Below are 26,730 nucleotides of genomic sequence, written 5' to 3'. Positions count from 1 at the left end.
GCAGCATGCTTTCTCCTCATGGTGCTAGGGTTTTGTTGCTGAGATAGGTTGCTGAGATAGGCTTAATACAAAAAAAAAAAAATCCTATACAAAACCCAATGTGCATGTCCAGATTAGATTATTTGCTACTGGTTTCTTTTTTTTATTATTTTTATCCTTTTTCCCCCTCCTCTTGCATAACCCTAGATAAGCTTAAATATGGAAATACATCTTTTTTGTCTGTCATTAAATGGAAGAAGCCTCAATTATCCGCCTAGAAGTGACACTGAGCATACCTTTTCACCGTATAAATGGTACTTTAAAACTCTCTGGTTTATTAGATGCCTTTTTTTTTATATTATCCCAGAAGGCAGCATTCTTTGAATTCATAGGAAACAATATTGCAGGGCTGAGGCACCCTTTGGTGTTACAAAGAAGTCTAATTTATTTTCATAAGCTTTTGCTTTCATTCTTATTAAAGAAGGAACTCTGCCTCTTTCATCAAGCAATAAAACAGGTAACTTGTCTGGCTCCTTCTTTGCTGGCTCCACACAGGGACAATTTAGTAGCAGGGAGAAGACAGTGTGAGGCATGCTGGGATATCACAGTGTATTAGATTTTGTACTTTCCAGAGAAATTTAAGTGATTCGGGACATCCAAATCATTCAGCCTGACATGCTGTCTAAATGAATAAATATTATGGAAGCACATCACAAAAAAGCTGGAAATTTAAGTTATGACTATTATTGCAACTCTTAAAACCTAAACCAAAGATGTAAACATAAACCTGAAAAATTAGAATTCAAAACTAAAATGATACCCTTGATTCCAGGCCAGTTCAGCAAAAATTGGAGTACTTCCCTTTGCATATACTTTTATTGTATAAATATTTTTACTTTTTAGGTACAAATACTTTCTATTGTACAGATTCCAACTGTGTTTAGTAAAGTGCATTTCCCTATCAATGCATGCTTTGGCAAGAGAGGCGGAGGTTAGAGGGTGGCCTGAACTCTGGGCAGCACCTTCTGGAAAATTGTATTTGCTCACAGGAGAATATGGAGTCATTTTAGACAGGCTCAGAGGCCCGAGGAGGGAGCACTAGGGGAAATGTAGCCATGCCCCAGCAACGGAGAATGGGGTACTAAGTTTGTAGCCTTTGCTTTCCACAAGACACAAGACGAAGTTACAAGAAAATGCAGAGTAACGTTAAACTGATGCAAACAATGAAGAATTAATCAAATCAGAAATGACAAAATTAATGTCAGTCTTGTTTGATTTTGGGGGAGGGAAAGAATGAAATGCATGTACTATTTCATGGGCACAAGTTAGAACACAGGAAGTTCCGTTCAAATACACGGAAAAACTTTACGGTGAGGGTGACAGAGCACTGGCACAGGCTGCCCGGGGAGGTTGTGGAGTCCCCTTCTCTGGAGATTTTCAAGACCCACCTGGATGCAGTCCTGAGTGATGTGCTCCAGGCAATCCTGCTTTAGCAGGGGAGTTGGACTAGATGATCTCTAGAGGTCCCTTCCAACTCTGAAAATTCCGTGATTCCGTGATTTCAAAGAAAGCTTTCAAAATTTCGGTTCAGAACTGTCTTTACTTAGTTTATTTTTGACTGGAGACAAGATCAGAATGTAAAATGCAATAATATTTCCCAGAGGTCGGACATTTGGAATTTCCTCTACTTTTATTTGGCTGTATGGAATATTGCAGAACAGAATAATATTCCTTGTCTAGTATGAATATATTTCCACAAATACAGACCTTTATTTTTTCTTTCATGAGATGCGATTTTAATCATTAACACATCTGAAAGGTCAAAGAAGTTCGTAAAAACCACTGGACAGCACTTCACAGTGTATCTGGGAAGACACCACTTGGCTTAGCCAGTCAAACAGTAATTCTATTCCAGAGAAATTTTGCAGGGTAATTTTTTAAACATGTTGGTGTGAAATTTTAAAGCTTTTCTTCAGGGGAAAAAAAAAATAATCTGATAGTCTATCAAACTTTTGGAAAATGGTACAATCTGTAAATTATAACTATGGAGAACACATAATAGTCCCAGTAGTGCTAAAAGAAGCTGCCAATATTCCATTTAAGGACTATAATATTTCATACAGGAGACTGAGGGATGATAGACATTTCAGTGCCTCATCTGTATAAGCTATGGAAAGGCCACTTCATTTTTTCCCATGAGAAGGATCTTATGCATCTGTGGTTCTAATAAGTGAAAAAAAGTGACACAGGAAAGTCCAGCAGGTATCAAAGCTGTATGGTAACTTGTGTCATGTAATTACCGTACATAATTCTGTTGTGTCTCAACCTATGCATAAGCCTTTTAATGGTATTTTCTCATGAAGAATCCAGTGATTTTTGGACAACTGTCCCATTTTCACTTGTCTTAATATTTACACCTCCCATATACAGAGGGAAACATGTAAACTCTGCAGCGAGAACTGTGATTTGATTTTATGTAGGTTGAGCAGTCTGATTACAATACAGTTTGGGGATTAAAAATATCCTATTTTTGCTCCTTAATGCATGACTCCCTGCGGTGATGAATATCTCTGTCTCTCAGACATCTGCTCATTGCCTTGAGGTGTTTTGAGCTAGTGTCACCGCCTATTGAACTTGTTTTAAACACAGACTCGGATTTCAGTGCCAGTTGCAGGTGCTCAGCACTACTAGGCACAGACCCAAAATTTCATCCGCTGTGTTGGAGGATGTGGTTTGTTTTGTCGGAAGCACTACACTTGAGTTGCATTCCTAGTTTAAATTCAGACTGTAGCTTCAATAATGATTATTTCCTTTGCAACTGCCAGCAACTGTGATTTTTAGTGACAACAACTCATTAAACAAGAAAAAGTCTTTTTTTCTCAAACACATACTTCCGGTGTTTTTCAGACAAACACAAAAGAGAAAACACATTTTTTCAGTAAACAGAAGCTGGAATTTTCTTTTCACATCTCTATGCCTGTGGTCATGCTAAAGGAAATATCCTGTTACTTCAGAAGCATTTACATTTTACAGCTTTGATAATTTTGTCAAAGTGCAATCAATTCTTGACTCTCAGAGTTTTCGCTTTAACAGAAAAAGGCACACTGTAGATGGAGTTTCACCTTTGGAAAACCTAGCTAAACATGGTTTATGTTATATATTTTACATATATATATGTTATATATTTTATGAATCCTACCTGTCAGAGCACACTAGATGCCTCTGACATTGCCTTCAGTGCATTTTTGGTATAGTCTGTAGCTAAGAAAGGGCTAATCAGCTGGAGAAAGTAGAATTCATCTTGCCTAACTGAAGCTATCTAAAATTCAATTGTATCTAGACCCACATACTTCTCTAGGCTCTATCTATTGTCAGTGGAAAGAGACAGGCACGAAGAGAGATCACTTGTCTTTTTCAGATGTGCACCTCAGGACGGGTCAGCTCACTGTATGCTTCTGCTTGTTGATTTCCACTGACAAAAAACAGAACCTAGATGTCTCACCGCAACTTTTTGTTACAAAAATTGGGTAAAAAGAAGTATTTATAATACCCTATCCCCAGTGAACAGCTCCACTTTTTCACCTGCATTCCTGTGCATCTCCTGCTGTACTCTGGTAATAAAGGATGCTTACACTCACAGGAAAAAAAGACTATTTTGGTAATAAAATGAGTGATTTTTTTTTGTTCATATTTCCATTTACATGGAATTTACTAAACCTACATTGCTGGGGAAGAAAAGACACTTCAAAGGAGTGAAGGGGAAGGTGCTGGGCAACTTAATCCTTCTTTCATTCTCATTTATTTAATAATTTCTGATTGTTTAAAGCTGTAAAATTGTGAACCTGGTATTAGTTACAGGCAGGTAACCAGAAGGATTTATGGCTATTTCTCAACCAAGAAAACCCAGTCCTTGTTCTCATTCAGCTGCCGAGAGAACCCAAGCGAATACTCGCTTGATGAGGGAGCTCAGCTTCAGAAATACTCCACCGACTCGCAGTGTGCAGAGCGCAAGCATCCGACAAATGCAGTGCTCTACGCACTCTGGTAACTCTTGCCTGGATTGATTTTTTTGATGTGACAGGACACCCAGGAGCAGATAACACCCCTGACTGCTCTGGTTCCCTCCGACTTCTTCAGCAATTACCTTGGCTTGCTGTCTCGTTTGCTCCTTTCTGCCAGTGCAGCGGGGTGCTGCTGCCGCTGCATATTTTTGCCTTTGCTCTCATCAGACAAACCCATCCACCTTTGCCTTCAATGTCGTAGGTGCCAACTTCTAAAGGTAACGTTGTCTTTCTCTTTTTGTAGGTGGAAGATGCGTTGAGTGAGGCAGATTTTCAGCTCAAGCTGGACCTGCACTTTACTGATAACGAACAACAGTAAGTGCTGTTTTAAAGCTCAGTTGGTAATGCAGGGGTTTGTTCAATTGGGAAATTACTTTGATGAAGTGAGAGCACTTTGGAAAAAGGGATAGCTTTGATAAGTCTTTCCTTTCCCTGAGTGTTGAAGTCCTTCTGTTTCTCCTCTCTGTATTTGAAGAGTGCATCTCATACTCCTCTTTAAAGGAACAACAGTTTTTCTCCTTTAAGTGTGAGGTTTTCAAAAGTGTTAAGTGTTGCTCTATCTCTGTTTCTGTTAAAGCCAAAGGGAATATCATCACTGACCTCCATGTGAGCGGGGGCTGTGGTTCAGGAATGCATTTATCTCAGGAGACAATGTATTTTCTGGCTGAAGATGAGAATGCGAACATGCTAAGCACTTTTCTTGTATAAGAACCAAAGCTGTGTCTATATTTTAGGAGGAAAGGGTCTTCCCATTGACTGATCTCTTCCCACTGCATTTGATTCCATAATCTTAGGTGAAGTGGGAGTATCATGCCTTCCTGAGAGAGACATAGCAGAAAGTGTGATCGCAGACATTATTTAGCCTCTCTGAATCACAGAAAAGGCTTCCGATGACTTGAGCAGAACTTTTGGGGGGGTGGGAGCAGGTGCAGAGAAATTATCTGCGCTGTGTTTCATGCTAAGACTGTCCCCATGTGATTTTATTCGTATCCATAGGGCACCTAAAAAAATCTCAAGGACATGTTTCCTTTATCTTCAAGATGTAAAAAGTGAAAACTTGTTCTCTCAGGCAGGTGGGACTGGACCATCAGTTATCAGCTGTGATGCTGATGGGTCTAGAAGAGAGAAAAAACAAACATTAAGTGATAGCCAAAGATAAAAAGAACTGAGGCTTTCAAGTTATGAAATTGTACTCTAACATATACATTTAATTTCTGTTATCATCTGAATGATTAATCTGATTTACTATTAAAAAAAAGTGGTGATTTTTATAAGAGGATATTCTGCAAATCTCATCGACACACTCCTTGGGACTAACCATGCACTATACTCAAATATCTTATCATAGGTTTTCTTAGCTCTGGGAAACAGTTGGCTTCAGAAGGGTCTTTAATGCTTTAAAAAGTTCTTTAGAAGTGAATTTTACCTGCATTGAGGGGATGTCGTTAAGCGTGCTCCAGTTTTACATCTCAGTCTCCTGCTCCTGCTCCTGACTCAGATGTCATGTGGTTGACTGCACACTAGAAAAGTTATTCTGGAATAGTTATAAACAAACTTTAAATTAACGTCTTGTTTTTTATTTACTGGAAAGAGAAGAAGCCAATCCAACATGTATTCTTTCCCTACAGTTACTCGACCTGCTCTTTTTGTTTGTTTGTTTTGGCCTCTTGCAAAAAGTTTTTTCAGAAGATCAGCTCTCTGAAAAGGTACTCTGAATATTTCAGCTCTCTGACATGGGGCTGCTTCTCTCACAGGTTGCCTGAGCTGATTGTTCGTTCACTGAAAATCACAAGTAGTGAGCTGTCATGGCTCTGAACACTTAAATAAACTGAACAGTTTGCTAAATGCATTTCTTTCTGCTACTTAGTTCTTGACGTTCATGGAACTGGTGCATCAAGAACGGTCACCAGGGGAAAGCAGAATTATAAAAAATAGAATCACATCTATTATTCTTTCATACTGTATATTTATAGATATGTCTACATCTGTTATTTGTTATTTATTTTTGCATGTATATTTACATGTATATATATTATTAATATCTATATCTACATATCTATATCCATAACTGTATTTATATCTATGCTAAGCATAAATGCAACACAAGATACTCATCAGTTATGTAAACCCTTAGGGAGCCGGGAAGTGATAAGAATTTACCTCAAGCCATCTCCCAGTCTGTTGCCTGTAGCACGTTCCATGCTGTGACAATTGAAGCTTTCACTAACCCTTCTGAACCTCTTTCTCTTACAGGCTGAGAGACGTCCCAGCGATCCCCATGATCAGCAGCCGTACACTGTGTCTTCACTTCCACCCCCGGAGAGGTCTGCATCACCATGTTCCTGTCATGTTTGACTATTTCCACCTGTCAGTGATATCCGTCACGGTGCACGCGTCACTGGTAGCATTACACCAGCCTCTGATCAGGTAAAGGACACAGAAATGTCTGTTGAAAGGCAGAGGAAATTCCTCTTCTGAGTTAATTTGCTTATTGTATAGGAGAAGCAGAGAGGATAATTTAATTTTTTTTGGTCCTGGGCTAGGATTCTGGAGATTGAGGTTTAGAGACGGCCTCTGACACTGGCTCCTTCCCTTGACAAAACACTAGGGGTCTGACTGAAAACTAGCAAAATCTTTGGGAAGAAATTCAGAAATTTTCATTAGTCTTGATCTCTCTATTCCCCATCTGTAACAAGAGGAAAGTGAAAATTCTCTTCTTCTTGTCTGTTTTTCCTCTTTAGTCTAAAAGAAATTAAAAGAATTTACTTCTTTTTTTTTTTTTTTTTTTTCCCTCCTGTTGTTCTGTAAGGCATTTAGGGCAGTTGGAGTCTAATCTCATCTGTGGCCTCTGTGCATTAGCATAATTCATAACATGGCTTGAAGGAGGCATGCATGAGTCAGTGCTGGATGAGGCTCTGTTGAATTTTTCCTTTGCAGCATCATCTGATTTAACCGTGCAGCAGCACAATGCTAGCTGCCATGGTGTCTAGGTGTGATTTATGTTATCTGATTCGTAATGACAAGAAAATAATTCAGAACTCCTTCAAATAAAACAGGGCTGGAGGTCAATATCCTCTAATATTTAGAGCAGGCGAGGGGAAGCAAAGGTCTTTCTGGCAATTTACTTTGTGTCCAATCTTGTCATCGCGTGAGATAAAGAGTGCTGAGAGGGAGGGAACTCCGTTGGTCCTGAGGCGAAATGCAGTATTCAGCGTTGTTCAGCTTCCCTTACTCCAGCAGGTCCTTGCTGTTTACCAAATGACCAGAAGACTCTCAAATATTGTGCAAAGAGCACTGTGTCAGAAAGAAAAGATGAACCCGTAACCCCCTTTTTTTCTCAAGTTTCGTGTTTTGACTTAATACATCTTTGCTTCAGTTCCCCATTTGTATAAAAGCGTTGGTTGTACACAATGCCATAGTGAATTAAGATTGTAAGAGGCTGAGTTGTGACAGTGATGTGAGTTGTGTTAGTAGATCAGAGTGACGTATCTGTCTTTTCTTCTGCTGCTGAGATACAGGTAACTGCTGGATCTCTCTTCTGCTGTGTGTTGACTTTTTAAATAGTGAATTAGATTGCAACAGACTACTTCTAACTGGATAATTTTGCTCAGATAATTTTGCCTATTGTTCTACTATATAAAAGGATGAAAGAACAGTGGTTATCAGGCTTAATCACTGTTTTCAGTGCTTTGTTATTATCCCCTAATGAATGGGGCTGCAAAGACTTGTTACTGTTGTTAGGCATAAATCGCATGATGAGCAACATAGTCAGATTATTATATCTTTTAAAATATGATTTTGTGGACATTTATGAAGTATACAATATTTTTACTTAATGCAGTGGAATGAATACTTTTGACAATACAATATAAAGTCTCATTTGCTTAAGCCAGTAAAATCATTTTAAAGTGTGATACAGAGGATTTATCTTCTTCTTGATAAATATTCAATACCCGGAGAGTTTTTATATCGTGCATTCTCTAAATATAAATCAGAGTGAAGACAGTAGTGTAAAAGAAATGCCAGTTCCAAGCATTCTGAAACAAAACCAGCCAACTAAAACTTATTTTTCTCACAGCTCAGAACTTTCCTGCTTATCACAAGCTATTGGAGTTTACTAGGAACATAGAAAAATATGTTTAATTGTAAAATCAGATCTTTATTTTTTTAACACAATAGAACCAGAATGACTGGAAAGTCTTTTTTGTCACATCATAGAAAAAGTAAACACCAGATAGTTACATTGCCTGGGAAAAATATCTATGCAGTATTTCACTGTGTTTTAGTTCACTACCTTGAACTGTGCCATCATAGTATGTACTTCACGTGCATATACATATTATTTCTACACATATGTATACACGTAAAGGTAAAACAACAACAGTTCTAGACCTACCCTGAAAATAAAGATCAGACATAATGTAAAATTGAAATTCATTGCTCTCCTGAAGTTATCCCGGAAAACAGCTTTGCCTGAAGCACAGCTGTCTGCTCACATATGCCCTGTGGACTCAGCTTTTCATATTTTGTTAGCTGTGTTGGCAAATTAGATACTCTTCCCCAAAGTTCTTCCCTGTTGTCTGTATTTAAACAGTGAAAACAGTAGGGAAACCAGCAAGACTGATTCAGGCCTTTCCCTGCAGGATAACATACACCCACAAATTAGCTCCTGTTGGACAAACCTTGCCAGGGTGCCTCCGTTACCTCCTGTTTTTTGACAAGTGAACATTTTGATATTGATGTTTGTCCTGGTTAATAATTCTTATATAATAAATATTACATTAGGTTTGATACTTTGAAACCCTCACCTCTAACCAAACTGAGAATGAGCAAAATTCATGTTTCTGTGATCCTTTGCAGCACTCTGGATGGAAATTTTGTGATTCAGCTTTTCTAAAGAGTATAACCCTCAGCTTTTTAATGGGGTCCCAATTCATGGCAGCTGATAATGGCTTTATACATTTACTGAGGAGGTGAGAGGCTGTGTAGGAAGGTAATGAGGCAGATTTGCAGTCATCCTTACCTCCAGATCTGTTATCTCTGCAGCAATCATATTTGGTCTAGATGTGGGATGACCAGGAGCACGGTGGGATGCTTTGGGGATTGGACCATCTCCTCTCTTGGCTTCTTGGGCAGCTGCATCCCTCTGAATGAGGGGACTCTGAGCAGCAGGGAAGGAGCTGGGTGACTTTGACTTGTCCTTACAGAGCACTGAGCCAGGGCTTGCCTAAAAATTCTCACTTTGACCTTTAGACTTCTTTGACTTCTCTAAAAGCACCTCAGCAGTGGCTGGGGAAGCTGGACCGCTCGGGCCAGGTCCAAAATTTTGGTTTTCCGGGCAGGAGTGCAACAATAGGGGAGAACCAGGATGTAGGGCGCAGCTATTGTCTCGACCTGAAACATTGCTCTCCTCACCTGCGTCTTGCCCAACACCCAAACCCTCCCACCAGGCACAGCAGGACATTGCCACATCACTGCTTGCAAAACACAGGGCTCGAGCTGTGCTGCTGCAGACCCCAAGCCTCGTGGTCTCCCTCAGTGACAGCTGCTGTGCAGCGCGATGGTGACTGCACTGAATGCTTTTGGCAACTGCAGATCGCAGAACAGTATTTTCAGACTTTTGGGATGTGGGAGAAATAGAGGAGAGAATCTAGAGCAGGAGTTGGCTGGCACGTCTCTCCTAACATCACAGAAATTACAGTTCTCTTTGGAAAACAAAGGGCTTGCCTCTGGCGACCTCGTTTTGCCCAGGATGACAGAAGATGATCCTAGTGAGCCTGTCAAAAGATAAACAGAAAAAGTGAACAATGGTCAAGCTTAAAAGTACTCCCCTGAATGCACTGGCCTCCACAAACTGCTTAAATACCTTTTTTTTAAATTTTCTAACCTAGGCTTCAGGGGCTAACTGTGGGTAGATAGATGCAGGAGGAAGGTGAGAAGGAGTTAGGGCTTTTGGACTCCAGATTTCTGTTTTGTATAGATCGGCTTGTTTTCTGGCCTGAGGCATTGACTTCACAGTATCACAGTATCACAGTATGCTAGGGATTGGAAGGGACCTCAAAAGATCATCTAGTCCAATCCCCCTGTCGGAGCAGGAACACCTAGATGAGGTTGCACAGGAAGGCGTCCAGGCGAGTTTTGAATGTCTCCAGAGAAGGAGACTCCACAGCCTCCCTGGGCAGCCTGTTCCAGTGCTCTGTCACCCTCACTGAGAAGTTTCTTCTCAAATTTAAGTAGAACCTCTTGTGTTCCAGCTTGAATCCATTACCCCTTGTCCTATCATTGGTTGCTACTGAGAAGAGCCTGGCTCCATCCTCATGACATTCCCCCTTTATATATTTATAAACGCTAATAAGATCACCCCTCAGTCTCCTCTTCTCCAAACTAAAGAGACCCAGCTCCCTCAGTCTTTCCTCATAAGGGAGATGCTCCACTCCCTTAATCATCTTAGTTGCCCTACACTGGACTCTCTCCAGCAGCTCTCTGTCCTTCTTGAACTGAGGGGCCCAGAACTGGACACAATATTCCAGATGCGGTCTCACCAGGGCAGAGTAGAGGGAAAGGAGGACCTCTCTCCATCTACTAACCACCCCCCTTCTAATACAGCCCAGGATGCCATTGGCCTTCTTGGCCACAAGGGCACAGTGCTGGCTCATGGTCATCCTGCTGTCCACCAGGACCCCCAGGTCCCTTTCCTCTACACTGCTCTCTAACAGGTAGCTCCCCATCCTATACTGGAACCTGGGGTTGTTTCTGCCCAGATGTAGGACCCTACACTTTCCCTTCTCCCTTACCTCCTCGTCACTGGCTTTGCAACTGGTCCAGTCTATAAGTGGAACCAGCAGTTATTAGCTCAGCATCAGCTGTTAGAAAAGGTGCTTTACTCCAGCATAGTTCAGACTTCAAGAAATATCTGTGTCTATGGTGTACAGGTCTAATTAGTCTCAGGCATGCTGCAAGCTCAGTGTCTCTCTTATATTGGACTCATTTGGGCAGCAAACAGCGAGAAACATGGTTACCTGCTTCATTAATTCCATAGACCTCTGCACCCCTCCTTCCCGAGAGGAGATAGCATATGCTACTGTTTATAAGTAAAAATACAACTCATAAATAATCTCTGAAACAAGTACCTGAATACATAGTTTTCCACACACACATAGTTCCCCACACTGAAAACAATGCCCTATATGTTGCATTTCCTGTTGAGTGTCATTGAAAATAGGGTCTGGTTGGCATGTCTTCTACTGAAAGTTTATCCAGTGTCTGCAGGTGATTTATACTTTCTTCCCCTGAAAGCTTTCTGGAAATGTAAAGCTCTGTTTTAGCACCAGACTGCAACTGTCTGTAGAGTCTGGTCTCCCCAAAGCTGTGCTTTGTCTAAGGACTGTGCAGAATCCAGCTCACTTGATGGCCACAGCATCTGCAGTCCTACTTTGGCTCCTGGGCTTCAGCTGAAAACATTTTCAGTCTGAAACAAAACAGAAAAAAACAAAAACAAAAACAAAAACAAAACAAAACAAGCCACCAATTGACAAAAAAAAAAAAAAAAGAAAAAATAAGACTTTAAATTGTTGCAGATAATCAAGATCCTTCATCATAAGCAGCTGACAAACCTGTTTTCTCATGTTTGCACAGGAAATGGTTTTAATTTCCTCAGCTGTCTGATTCTCCTCAACTTTCTATTTTCTTCCTCACTTTCATGCATATGTCTATGTGAAAAAACAAAGTAGACTTTCAGGATATTCCTTGTTAATATTGAATTCTTAATTGCCCACAACCAAATCATTGTATAAGAAACAAGAAATTTTGGTGGCATCTGAGATGGGGAAATAATATAATAAAATTTTTGCAGGTCCAGAAACCAAGACACTGACACTGAATTTTTCAGTGCCTTGAGCTTGTTCTGCTCTGGGAAGAGGAAGCAGAATCAAAGGGACAGAGGGTATTTAAAGGTTTCAGCCCTGACCTCGTTCTGCTCTGCTCCACTGCACTGAGGAATCAGGTCAACCCTGGCCATCCTTAAGCAATTTTATCTTGCCTAAATTCTTTTATCCCCAGGCATCCTCCTGCTCCTCAAATGCACGACTGATATATCTATATGTGATACACACACTGTACTACCCTGTGCACCTGGAATCTGGGTGCAGACTATTTTTCAGCTTCCCCCAGAAGCTGAGAAGGAGCATAAACAGAACCCTTCCCTTCCCTTCCCTTCCCTTCCCTTCCCTTCCCTTCCCTTCCCTTCCCTTCCCTTCCCTTCCCTTCCCTTCCCTTCCCTTCCCTTCCCTTCCCTTCCCTTCCCTTCCCTTCCCTTCCCTTCCCTTCCCTTCCCTTCCCTTCCCTTCCCTTCCCTTCCCTTCCCTTCCCTTCCCTTCCCTTCCCTTCCCTTCCCTCCCCTCCCCTCCCCTCCCCTCTCTCCCCTCCCCTCCCCTCCCTCTTCTCCAGGCCCTTCTAGAGGGAAAGGGAAAAAACTTTGTGAGCAGCTGTGTGGTCCTAGCTGCCAGCTGGAGTTCAACAACTACACCTCTCCATCCTACTTACAAATCAATTAGTCTGTAGAAAGAAAATGGAATATTTATGCAGTAAAGAGGTACTGCTTCCGTAACATGTTTATTAAAATAATACTCTTTTATGTTTTTTTTCCCTCTAAGAATTCTTGCATAATAACTGGATGATTTTTCCTTTGAATTTTCTTTTACTTGCTACTGTTTGTTGTGTATCTGCAAAGATGGACTTCCACTTTGGCATGCCATTCTCCTGACCCACCAGCTGAGAAGTCACATAAGAAAAACCTGATGATTTCTTAGTCAAACTTTCAAAAAAACCCTCAAAACCAAAAAGCAAAAAAAACCCCAAACCCATCCAACACTAAATAAATCACAGAATCACAGAATCACAGAATGGTCAGGGTTGGAAGGGACCTCTGGAGATCATCTAGTCCAACCACCCTGCCAGAGCAGGGTCACCTACTGCAGTGGCACAGGATGGCGTTGAGGCAGGTTTGGAATATCTCCAGAGTGGGAGACTCCCCCACCTCTCTGGGCAGCCTGTGCCAGTGCTCTGCCACCCTCAAAGGAAAGAAGTTCCTCCTCATGTTAAGATGGAACTTCTTATATTCAAGTTTCTGCCCGTCACCTCTTGTCCTATCACTGGGCACCACTGAAAAAAGACTGTTCCCATCCCCCTGGAACCCTCCCTTTAAGGATTTAGAAGCATTAATAAGATCCCCCCTCAGTCTTCTTTTCTCCAGACTAAAAAGTCCCAAGTCCCTCAGCCTTTCCTCATAGGAGAGATGTTCCAATCCCCTCATCATCTTTGTAGTCCTTTGCTGGGCCCTCTCCAGCAGATCCCTGTCCTTCTTGAACCGGGGAGCCCAAAACTGGACACAATACCGCAGATGTGGCCTCACCAGGGCAGAGGGGGAGAATCCCCTTTACTATCACTACATGGCTTTATCTGCTTTCAAGTTTTATAGCAACTAAGTTTAAGTTCAGGACAAATGAACCAGCATTTTCCAGCAATCAAAATAACTACAGATTTCAAATCAGATTCCGCCCCAAAATCTGTTTGGGATCTAGGGAGAGATGTCTGTTTCCATTGAAAATTTTATTTTAATAAATCTTATCAGTTTTACTCAAGAAGCTCACAGCATTTTACAGCCACTGATTATTACCTTAGTGAAACTCCTTGTGTAAGAGAAACGTGTCTAGAGAAGCACAATCTGTAAATACCCACGTATTATTCTCAAAAATAAGTAGTAATTTGCCAAAAGCTATATTAAACTTTTGAGTTAAAACACTGAGGGAAATCAGTGTTGTGCATTACATCTTTCCTGGTCTGTGGGAGTGAGAAGGAAGTTCCTGGTGAAAAGCAAACAGTGCTGTCAGTGGAGGATGTGGGGGTTTGATTCTGAGCTGTGTTATTTCTATGGGGCTTGCTTGCATTTTTCATTCTTTAAATCACTAATATTTTATGCATAAGGGACTGAGGGAAAAAGAAGTGATTTGTCCATAGGATCTGGCCTAAATGGGATGCAAGTTCATTTCCTGAAATTCCACTCCTGGTTCAATCACATGATTATCGTTTCTTTTCATTAGAAATGTGATGATTGTGTCGGGTTTTGTTTGGTTTTTTTTTACAGTTTGACCATTTCATATAGTGTGAAATAGGTTTTTTTTTTGTCCCAAGCAAGAGTCAGATCCCAGTTTGTTAATTTTTCTGCCCCATTCTGCTGAAAAGTATGGTTTGTGAAGAAATTAAGTTTTGCTTACCAAAAAACCCGAAAGGTCTTGAAAATTTTCATTCACTTGAAAAAATTGGATGAAGAATAAAAAAGGTTATTTCATTTTGGGGCAGTTTAATCTCAAGGGGAATATTATGTTTTATTAAACTGGAAAAAAACATTTCTTCTGAATTACTTCAATAACATATCTGAATTAACATTTCTCAAGGCCAATCCATTTCTTATGCTAGGGAACTGTCGTGTCATTTAAATGTTAGAGAATTCTCCACAGAAGATAAAAACCAGGGAAGGTTTATTTATTACTTTGTGCCATGCGAGAACTAATAGATGCCACATCTGATTTTCCAACAGCAGGTTCAAAAGAAACAGAAAGTGCAGCACATATTATAACACGTGATTCATTCCAAAAGATTTTACAGAGGCCAAAAGTATAAATCAAAAAGGTATGGACACAAATTCATAGAAGTTAACTGTGGCCGCTGGAAATATTTGCATCAATTTAACCTCTGAGTCAGAAAGTTCTTAAATTTTGATTGCTGGTATCTTGTGGGCTATACCACTGGAAAAAAATGGACTTTTCAAAGCAGTTTAGTATAGTATGTGTCCATAGATGGCTGCTATAAGAACTATGAGACCCTTCTGAAAGACAAAGACATCTCATGGATAAGGTCATCAAAAGAACAGCACAAAAAAAAAAAAAAAAAGTGAAAAAAAATTGTTTCTTTCACTGAAAATATTAATAAATCTGCACACATGTTCATTCTCTCAGACACGCACACATTACCTTTTTTGACCTTTATTATCCTGACTCCAAATAAAAGCTAAAGTAAGCATACAGGATGAAGATCTGAATGTTGATATTAAATCAATGCTATTACATAGATAGTCCAAATGGACATGTAAATAACCAAGCTTCAAGATTCACACAGATGAGCATGGTTGCAGGAATACTTGGAAAAAATAAATACAGAAAACGAAATTTGATGTAGCAAATTAACCTGTTATTGTTAATCAAAATTGTCTTCATATATTATGTACTTCAGAAAGCATTAGGGGAACCTCAGCAGTTTGTAAGCCTTCCAGTTAAACTTTCCCTCAACAGACAGACGACATTTTGGCAGGTTTCCCAAAAAGGTTTTTGTTTTACGGTTCCATGTGAAATCAATTTCCATAAAACCAACAGATTAAAATCCCTTCTCTGCTGTAAAAGCAAAAGATAAATAAATTAAAAAAAAGGCATTAAAAAGTGCTTTTCTGCCCCTTAAAACCTTTGAAAGCTTTGCTAATATTCAAATGAGGAGTTTTGCATTTGCAGGCAACATTTGTTTAAGCTTCTGTCTCTGATACCACAGCCATCATTTTTTATTTCAGCTTCTTGAGCCTTTCCAGCAGACCAGGGCAGACAACATCATCCAATAACAGCTGAAATTATTCGGAGCAGTGTTTATCTCTTGGCTGTTTGAAATTGCTTTAGTTTATTTATTTATTTTTATCTTAAATATTGCATGTAGGAAACACATAGAAAGACTTCATGCTTCTTAGAAGCAGCCAGCTGGAAATTTCTTGGTTCACATAAATTAATACATATATATGCAAGTCCCGATATATGCTAAGGTTTTCTACACCATCCTCCCCCTTATGGGATGTCCTTTTTGTCAGTGTGTGAATGCCAGGTATATAACAAACAGTTTTGACTTAGAGGCGAGGCAGGGATTTGTAATTAACCTCCTGAAACTGGTCCAATTCCTAATTTTGCTTGAGATTCTTTTTCTGATGTTGCACACATCACTGAGTTTCCCTGCACATCAGAACCTCACCGGTTATTTGTGTGATAAAAAGTGTTGCTGCACCTCTCTTTTGTCTTGTATCCTTGGCATAAGCATCCTTTCTTTTGTTGTGTGTTTCCGTACAGCAGCCAGGACTCTTATCGGTCCTTAACATCTGAATCAAGTGTAGATACCCATGAATTATGGCTGATCTGAGCTGGTGTGGCCACGTGATACACATCTACATAGAGGATTAACCTGAGATTGGGAAGTTTTGGCAGGATGAATGGCACTGCCTTGTGCCTTCTGGCACATTCCAGTTTTAAAATGTTTTTTTGTGCTCCCCATCTTGAATGCTTTTGTTCTTTCAAGGACACCAGGTCTCCTGGGTATGACGTAATGTGGGATGCCTGGATGGGCATCATGTGCCTGTGGATGGTGATCCCAGTTGGAAAGCTGTAGCACAAACTCAGTGGCCTTACCTCTGCACTGAGTAAAGCAGCGAATGTGTTTTTCTTTTTTCTCGATGGTTCATTATTTCGATTCCACCTTTGGCTACATGCTTTCTAAGAACATGGTTGCTTGCATCACTATTAAGATTCAGTGATTTGGCTCATTGTATTCACCACAGGTAGCCTGATTTCTCTCTTGGAATCTTGATGTAGTTTATGTACAGTACATGTTATCGTAGGGACTAACAGCGGGGTTTATATCTCACCTAAATTCAGTTGGGTTTGAGGCAGTCATCCTGGCCTCTCTTTATAGCCCACAATAAGAAATAAGCATTCTGAGGGTGAAATTCATCTGACCTGTTTGATATCACTGCTTCAGAAAGAGATGACTCATACCCTGGAAATGCCGATTCGCCTCCAGCGAATATAAAGGCAGCCTACATCATTAACTGGGAGGTAGACATTTGCTCAGATTAATCCAGAGGAAGAGCTCTAGCTATGCATCCAGGCTCTGGTGGGCTGGATGCTGAATAAACTCCAAACAAGATGTTCCACTCTTAATGGGTTCATGCTATAAGATAGGAGACATAAAGATACAGTCAGAAGGGAACACTGTGACCATAATAGACAGCAGTGAGAGGTAATGACCTCAGCACTAAACCAAGTTAAATTCTATCAGGTTTTTAAGGAAGAATTTGGATAACAGCGAATTCATGTTGCACATGGGTACGGGAGAACAGATCCCAAATGAATGGACTGCCATCAGCAAAAGGAAATGCAGTTTTTGGGATGAAGTCTTGTCATTTTGGTGCTGACAGTAAGAAGTGGGAACTAAACTTCAAATCTTTACTAAAAGATTGGGATGAACTTTAAAGGATATTTATAGTGAAGACAGGTTGTGCACAATTCAAAGAGGAAGGGTGAAAGCCAGAGAGAAAGATGTTGTGTCAATCAAGACGCAAGTTGATGAGAAGTCAGATAATAATATTACCTATATGGTTAGATGGAAAGTTTTCATTGTTGAGATGTTATGCCGGAAAAAAAGATCTGTAAGACAGCAGAGAAAGAACTGAGTGAAAGATAACACTCAGGCCACTGAACTGAATGCCAAGAAAGCAAATTTCATTCACATCATTTGAGCTGGTGTATATTGGACAATGTTCATTTTAAAAGGGAAACATGGACTTACAATGTCAGCTTGAAGTCAACTTTAAACTGGAAGAAGGCAGGTTCAGATTAAACATTAGGAAGAAGTTTTTCACTTTGAGGGTGGTGAGGCACTGGAACAGGTTGCCCAGAGAGGTTGTTGAGGCCCCATCCCTGGAGGTGTTCAAGGCCAGGCTGGAGGTGGCCTTGGGCAGCCTGGTCTAGTGGGAGGTGTCCCTGCCTATGGCAGGGGGGTTGGAACTCGATGATCTTCAAGGTCCCTTCCAACCTAAACCATTCTAAGATTCTATGATTCTATGATTCCATGAAGTAAGTTAAAGTAAAAAACACCACCACTGAAGCCAAAACTGAAAACATTTCCTAAGGAAGGAAATAGCACTGGGACAACAATGACTTACCTAACAATACTTCTCTGATTATTTTTCTTCTTTTAGTTTTGCTCGTCCAGGGAAAGGTTCATGGCTTGGTAAAGGCAACCTGGAGGCGGGACCAGACCAGTCCAGTATGTCATTAGAAAATCTCGTGTTTGGAGCTGGCTACTGCAAACCCACTGCTTCAGAGGTAAGGAGGATGAACAATTGTCTTACTTCCATTTGGTCACACAGAGTGTTCACATTATCTGTGAAGAATGTACTCCGCTTTATATTGCTAGTAGAGGGATGTTGTTGGAATAAGAACCCTTCAAATGTTTCTGCATGAACCACCTGGCACTTGGATACACAGTTCCTGGCTGTTCAGCCCCCACCTATATGAACCATTTCAGAAAAGTTCACGATGTATGGATATACTCCTGATTGCCAGTGACACTTTTAATGTGGGATTTACCTGACCAGGTGTCTGCTGTAAGGTGAAATTAATTATCCAGTGAAAGATCCTTGCTTTCAGGTCTTATGTTCAACAGCCAAAGGACCTGAGTCATTTTTAGGGCTGTTTTGAAGGAAGGGTTTGTGTCTGGAGCATTGAGTATTGTGTGTGTTGGTGACGGGGTGATTGCTTTAGTCGAGGCAGGTCCCATAGGTAGTGTACGCCTTACTTACCACAGATGAAGAAGAGAGCTTCTTATGCAATTTTTAGTACAAAGTTGTTTGGAAAATAATGTTTAATTGGGGGGTTGGGTTGTGTTGGGTTTTTTTTCTTTTTTTTTTTTTTTTTTTTAAGTGCTAACTCTGAAATGTTTTTTGTCAGAAATGTTTCCTCAGACCTAGAACCTCAACTCAGAACGTTGGAATTATTAAATTGTTAGGAAGCCCTGATTCAAGGCTACTGATTAACATGCTGCCCTCAGCTTCCCTCAACATTTCCTGTCAAAGCTGTTCTGTTCTGTATAAATATTAAAGATATGCTAGCCTGGAGCATCTGGTACAGAAGAACTACCAGGAATTAACTCAGGCTGAGAGAATGTTTGGCCCGAGGCTGCTATACAAACCACTGGGTCATTGAATGCTTTTGGCACACAAACTGACCTCAACCTCTGCCTCTCTGGTAGACAGTCACTTCATATAAATTTAAATAACTGATTCAAGCATTTGTCTTTGTAGACTAATCTCTGTACATCTCTGTACATCACACAAGAGAGAGGTTTCTTAGGAGAGTGGATCCTACTTTTCATTATCCTCTGGACAAATCTCTGTTGTAAGATGACAAATGGAAAGGTTAACTCTCCATTCCCATTTTTCCTTTTACTGTCCATGGAAAAGTCCTAGTCTGCTGTGATTAGGAAACCTTATTTTCTTCCCAAATGTTGTCTTTAGCTGCAAACTCTATTTTCTACCTGTCTTTGTTGACTAATCTTTGATTATAGGCTTTTTTTTCTATTTTTTTTTTTTTAATGACAGCATAATTATTATCCTAGCAGGTGACCTATTAAATACCAAAATGAAATCACTCTGTCATGAACCGGCTTTAGCTCTCTGCTACCCTGCAGGTCATCAGAATGTCACACACCAAACAATCATAAGTATAACGCTGTACACTCCACCTCCACATGGTCAGATGTGCTTTTGCTTAGCTTCCGAAACCTCTGTATGTCATCACATCTGTTCCTGATCTGAGCATCTTAATTTAATAGACTGTGACGGCCTTTTTGCATATGCTATCCGTGATGTATGAAAATGAGGAAAGACTGTTTCTCTTGGTTTAATGCAAAAAATAAAAATTCAGAGCTTGAAAAGAAACTGCTGTGGGGTAAAGCTAACTCCAAGTGAGGGCCTTGTGACTGACTGCTGGTTTATGTGGGGGTTTATATCAAGCCATAAGGAAGAGGAGTAATATTATTTCTTACAGTGATGCAATGCTTTGCACTGGGTCAAGTTTACTTTCCTTTACACATTTGTAGGTTCCATTCCAGGTTGTTTGAATGTGTTTGTTAAATGTAACTGCAACTGGACTATAGACATGTCCAGGTTTGGGGAATTTTGCAGTCACCATAAGTGGTTATGAGAATGGATCCTACCCTTTTCATTAGATGAAAACTGCAGGCCTTTCTACTCAATTTATATATATGTTTGGTTGGACTTTGCCTACTACGTGTCCAGACTAGTAACTGTTGAATACTGTAACTCAAAATACACCACACTTGTTTGTTTGTTTGTTTGTTTGTTTTTAATTGTGTGTAAGCTAATCTAATTTGATCCAACTGTTTAAATCTAGGCTAGAACAATTAATATATCTTGTCTTCATAGTAGAGCAGTGGCTGTATTTACAACAGTGCTAAGCCCTCAGGAAAGTCAGAATTGTGATGAAATCTGATGTTAACACTACTAAGTCATGTTTTCCAGACATCTCTTGAATGCAAAGTAGAAGACTCTTATCTTGATGTATCACCTCTAGGTCATACATCCCATTTTACTTCTTTCTTCCTCATATAACAAGGGTGCATCTTTTAGGCCCTTTCATTGACTGTGGAAGCTCTCATCTAGTTTATGTAGTTGTTTTGCTTTTTCCTTACTGAAAATGCAAGTGACTGCCTTAATTTCTAAAGAAAGTCCGTATCAATCATCAGCTCCTCTTGCCTCTTCCTGAGCTAATCTGCTGCATTTGGGCTGCTGAGGTGCCACTGCTTAATGATAGATCCTGAAGGCTCCTCGTTCTGCACTTCTGAGTTCTCAGTGCAGAGACTAATTACATGCCAGCGGCTTTAGACTGTACATGTGCATTTTCCCTAGGTCTCCCCCAGCGACTTCTGAACGCCACTGACAGTTTCCTCATATCCTGGCTTAGCAGAGTAGTTACAATAATGAATCCTATTTAAGCCTTGGTGTTTTTTTTTTTTTAAAGTCTTCTACTCTCTTCCCACTCTACGCAGCAGAGTTCTTCCCTTTCTCTATTCCACCTTCCTTCCCTCTCTATTATTTTCCCTCTATCTATACTATACTTTTCCTTTCAAGCACAATTAAGACAACAAATCTATGACTTATTGAAATAAGAATTTTTTTTTTTTTGTCAGATAAATATGAAGTAAGATGCTTTTGTGGTCAAAAAACTAGTAGAGAACAATCTGCAGAATAAGAAAATGTGCTAGTACGTTCTCAAGCTCTCATCAGCCCATAACCTATACTCACAGGGAATATGTATCACAGTAGATTAACAATATGTTCAAAATAGGATTGTATCTACTGCAGGCTTGGGAGATCTGGTGAGGTGAAACCGACTCATGAGCTGTGCATGACTGGCTTCCCTCAGGGGCATGTGAATTCCCCTTTGGGTCTGCTAAATTGCTTTTCCCTGTGAGGAAGTTCAAGGGGTTGTTTCGGATGTTACAAGGTCTGTATCTGAACGTCACACTGACTCATGTTTTCAGGTGATCTCAGCAGCCGTAAGAGCTGGACACTGAAAAATATCTACAGATCCTACATCTACAATAAAATAAAAAGAAAATGTTCCGTGCAGAACTGAAAATTGGACGGTCACTTACACTCCAAGAGTTTTATGCCATGCACCTCTTCTGTATCCACTGTTGTCAGGCTGGTTTAATGTCTTTGTAATATTGTGCATCACATGCCTGCTGTGTTATAATCAAGTTGAGTCAATGGCATACTGGTGGTTATTAATAAACTGTACTCACAGTAATCTTATTTTCATGTGGATAGCAGTTGCACTGCAGATAAATTGACTTCTAAGTAATCATATTGATTAATCATATGACTTCCCATTAATAAGGCACTGGTGTGTTCTTCTTCCACCTAGCATTGATGTACCTGTCCCAAAAGACATGAAGTTTATGCCTGACATAATACAAGAACCCGGAGTGTCATTCAAATAAAATTGCTTTGATGATAAGAGTTCTTTTCCACAGACAGTTTGCTAATATTTTCATCTTTTTAGTGACATATGAAAAACCTGGGCTGTTTCAGCCTAACACCAGAGCATTATTCAAACCTATATTTTCATGTCACCTAAGAGTCATCTCTGTTTTATTCTTCTTTTCTTCTGTATAGCTATGTCTCGTTGGCCACAATACTTCACTTTTTCATCTCTTGAAAAAGGAAGGGTGTGCATCAGAGAATAGCCCATGTAGAATCCATCGTAGGAACTGCAGTATGCCCTGAAATCCCAGTTTAACTGGGAGAAGAGGAATACATAGTTGCAAACTTCATTCCTCTTCAGACATAGGAACCTTAATATAGGTATTTCTGTTACCCGTTCTTCTATTTATTGGCACAGCAGCCATCTTTCTAACTTAATTCCATTGTTCCCCATTGTTGTTATTTTTTTTTTTTTTTCCAGGACATCTCCTGTGTCCTGACACCAAAACAAAATTGTATGAGAAAGGGAGAGAGAAGGAGGGAGGGGTGGGGGGACAGGAGGAAGGCTAAGGGTCAGAGGTGTGGGTGAGGGAAGGCAAGGCAAGGTGAAAAAAGGTGTTAGCTTTGCAAAAGAACTAAAGCTTTGCAAAATACTAAAACTTCACTGTTTCCTTTTAAAGGAAGGGCAATGTGTATTTTTCTCTTTTTTCCCCTTTGACACTAGCAGAGATTCTCTACCTCCTGATGGAAAAAAACAAAAAAAAAAATGGACCCGATGTGTCTAGAGGGTTGCAGAGCTGCTGCTAAGCCTTTTTTTTTTTTTTTTTTTTTTTCCTTTTCTTAACTGAGTACCACGGGAGATGTTTCACAAACAATACCTGATTCTTTACAAACTTAAGACATAGTTAAGATTCTGGTCTTACCAATTTAGAACCTGCATATGTAAGATTACTGATATATATTATTTAACATTAAAAAAAAAAAACAAAAACAACACAGTATTTAAAATAACTTTTACTTATAATCATTCCATATAACCAATCCAAACTGCATAAGTGTAGTTTACATCACAATTTCACCCAAAATTGTTAATCTTACATGGAAACGGCTTTATTTTTGGTCTCAGACTTCTGTGCTTTGGTGTGAGTGTGGTATGGAAAGCACATCGTTCGTGTGTTAGCATGATTTTGTAATGGGTGGTTTTAAAGGAACAGGATTCTTTCAGTGTCTTGCTTATGCAAATGATGAATAGTTGTGATTGGGACTCCAGCAGATGTCCAACACATAATTATTATGAAATAGTAAGAGAGCTGATATACTGTTCTTTATAAGGTATAATGACAAGTATCTTTAATCAGCGTGTTCAGGGCACCATTTGTGATAATTACTGATGAAGTCTTTAATCTTCAGTTGCCTGAAGATAAATGGCTGATCTTTAGAAAGAACTAAATGATTTCCTAGCTGTAGCAGAAAACACGGTAACTAATAATGTGAAAATAACTGGTTTCTTTAATCATTGGCATATTTATTTTCTGTGGCTCTTACTTTTTGATCTGGCATATGCAGGGCAGAACAAGGCAATGCTCTGCATTATAATAGAGTTCAAAACTGAGGTTAATTTGGGATTAGGCCTAAAACATGATGTTGAAAGAGCTTTGCAATCTTTTCACTGTGGGTGTCCAATGAAAATGTCATGAAATCATCTGGAGATTCTTGTGAGATTCCAGACAGGAAGGTGATGAAATCTCCTTCTGGAGAAAATCCTCAGGAATTGCTCATATTGGACTGATATTTTCCTTTTGAAAAACAATAAAATTTGCATAGGAAGTTCTACTTTTCATATCTATTTTTTTGCTATTTTTCTGTAGTGCTTATGTAGTGGAAAGAATCAGACTGCTTCATTCTCTTTACAAATCTCCCTGTTTCTCTGCATATCACTGTGAAAAAGTCAATCACACCTAGATTTGTATAACTGAAAATGTTTTCTATGGCTAATTTAGAGTAGTTGTGAGTAGAGTGATAAAAGGCAGACTAAGTGTGGAGAATTTAATTCTCTTTCACAGCTACTAATACAGTTATATACAGAGGAACTTATTTCAGAACTTTGGGGCTGAAATCCACTGATGTGTTTTTTACAGTCATTCACTTGACTGACATTCTTTCTGTTAAAGTTTACCCTTTCTACAGATTTCAGTACTGATTTTTGCAGAAGTTTGTAGGAGGGGGCTTGGGATAGGTGTTTCTTTCTTTCTTCATTCCCTGAAATGGAGTGCATGAGCAGCAGGAATGGCCTTTCTACTCTTCACTTTAGGAAATGGACTTGGCTGCTCTCTACCTTTTGATAGAGTGCTCTATGATTCAATTTTTCTTTCTTCTCAGTATTTTTTCCCAGTCGTACTTTGTTGAAAAATTATCTTCATATGCCCTAAAGAACACTACAATAATTCCCACTGACTGATGATGAGAGTGTTCTTGAAAGGAGACCTAATCAACTCTCATATCTTCCGAGCTGACGGCCTTTCCAACAGGAGCACAGATGCCAACAACAGCACAGTCAAGATCCATCATCTGGAAGCTTACTCTTTGCTATTGGCAAGTGTCCCAGACACCAGCTCAGGGACTGGGGAAGGAGAAAAGAGATTCCTTCTTTTTCCAACTGCTTTGTCTTGTTTTGTGGAAACAAATCTTCTAGTGACAGCAAAAGCCTGTACCTCTGTTCAAAGCCATCACACTAGTCACAATGACCCAAGAATCAGTTTCACAGCTAACATGAAATATAAGTTTTGGTGCAGTGCTCGGGAGGAACACATAGAAGTGCAATTCCCGCAACATCAACTTGTGCACGAGCTACTGCCCCTGCTCCAATGATCTCACGAGTTCTCCAAGGATCAGACATGTTTCAGCAGTCTGACAAACAAACAAAAAAAAATAGGCTAAGAGAATAGAGATGGGTCAGTGTGTTATGATTCTCAAAAGTAATGTCAGTCAGAGGTGAATAGCATTAGACAGAAATTTAGCCAATAAAAATAAAGCATTTTTTGAAGCTTCATGACAAAATAAGAATAATTGTAGAACCTCTTCAGTACAAGAATAACTTCCACTAGAGTTGATTTGACTTAATCACATGTTCAGAGTCTGTACTGGAGTGTTTTGATGAGTGGCAAAAAAACAGTTTTGCACAGAATAGGGTAATGCTTCAAGGAAGCTCTTTGCATGACTTAGAAAAGTGTGACTATTCAGACGGTTAGACATACGAGTATTTGGGTGAGAATCTAGGCTAAGCTGGACATAGTCAGTATGCATATGAGCTTACACTACTTCTCTGACTGGCATAAAATTTGAGAAATCAAGCTTCCAGTCAATCTGATTTTACAATAGTATGTACCTCTGTTGGTCCCAGCTTCATAGTACGGTATTTGAGTAGAGCCCGGTGCATTGATCCTGGCTCTGCACCCAGTCACTATATTATCCCAGCATAGTTGGGTGTGCCATGAAGTGTAAATAGCTGCAGTATCCTTCATCTGTAGCCGCTGGTTTCTAGTAAGTCAGATAAGGCCAAAAGCCTATTCCCATCGTTTTTCCTCATTGTCATGTTCATCGAATCATAGAATGGTTTGAATTAGAAGGGAGCTTTAAAGGTCATTGTCCTGGTTTCAGCTGGGTTAGAGTTAATTTTCTTACTAGCAGCTGGTATGGTGCTGTGTTTTGGATTTAGGATGAGAATAATGTTGATAACACACTAATATTGTTGCTAAGCAGACAAGGACTTTTCAGCTCCTCATACTGGCCTGCCAACAAGAAGGCAAGGAGCACCCAAGAAGCTGGGAGGGGACACAACTGGGACAGCTGTCCCCAACTGGCCAAAGGGGTATTCCATACCATATGACATCATGTTCAGCATATAAAGCTGGGGGAAGAAGAGGGAAGGGGGGATGTTCGGAGTTCTGTCATTTTGTCTTCCCAAGTAACCATTATGTGCGATAAAGCCCTGCTTTCCTGGAGATGGCTGAACACACGCCTGCCGGTGGGGAGCAGTGAATGATTTCCTTTCTTGCTTTGCTTGCGTGCGTGGCTTTTGCTTTACCTATTAAACTCTCTTTGTCTCAACCTACGAGTTTTCTCACTTTTACTCTTCTGATTCTCTCCCAGGGTCTGCCCTGGTGGGAGTGAGCAAGTGGCTGCGTGGCACTTAATTGCTGGCTCAGGTTAAACAATGACAGTCATCTAGTCCAACCCCCTTGCCATGAGCAGGGACATCTCCAACTAGATCAGGTTGCTCAGAGCCCCATCCAACCTGACCTTGAATGTTTCCAGGGATGGTGCATCTACCACATCTCTGGGCAACCTGCGCCAGTGTTTCACCACCCTCATTGTAAAAAATTTCTTCCTTTTATCTAGTCTAAATCTACCCTCTTTTATTTTAAAACCAGTACCCCTTGTCCTATTGCTACAGGCCCTACTAAAAACTCTGTCCCCATCTTTCTTATTAGCTCCCTTTAAGCACTGAAAGGCTGCAATAAGGTCCCCCAGGGTGTTCCCAAACTCTTCCCATATGCAAGAGAAAGCCATAAAGTCAGTTGAAGGCAATATATGTCTGCTTGCTGATGACTCACAGCAAAAGTCATTGTCATCTCGCAGGTTTTTGTTAGTTCTTGAATCAATCTGCAACATCTCTGTTGGAATTAGGTCTACCTGGCATTGATAGTCAGAGTTGGCTGATCAGAAGCAAGGTTGAAGGCCTGAACAGGACAGAGGAGTACCTCCAAAGCAGTGTTAAGTCATGTTCCTTGAGGTGGTAAAACACTATTTCTGCTCTAA

General features: G+C 40.1%; 1 protein-coding gene across 1 annotated transcript in view; it reads left to right on the top strand.

Moving 5' to 3' along the window:
- FAM135B (family with sequence similarity 135 member B) overlaps window positions 1–26,730 on the top strand; it is a gene marked incomplete at both ends in the record, with an annotated part of 140,068 nt that overhangs the window by 68,059 nt on the left and 45,279 nt on the right. Inside the window, 3 exons of the mRNA XM_082479798.1 lie at window positions 4,285–4,355; window positions 6,294–6,467; window positions 18,103–18,229. Of these exons, the coding sequence (XP_082335924.1) occupies window positions 4,285–4,355; window positions 6,294–6,467; window positions 18,103–18,229 (372 nt within the window). The remainder of the gene's footprint in view (window positions 1–4,284; window positions 4,356–6,293; window positions 6,468–18,102; window positions 18,230–26,730) is intronic.

The sequence above is a fragment of the Vanellus vanellus genome (genome assembly GCF_965231255.1).
Source record: "Vanellus vanellus genome assembly, chromosome: 2".
Taxonomy (NCBI): Eukaryota; Metazoa; Chordata; class Aves; order Charadriiformes; family Charadriidae; genus Vanellus; species Vanellus vanellus.
Note: the sequence above shows the minus strand (reverse complement) of the source record. Positions and strands in the feature narration are given on the sequence as shown.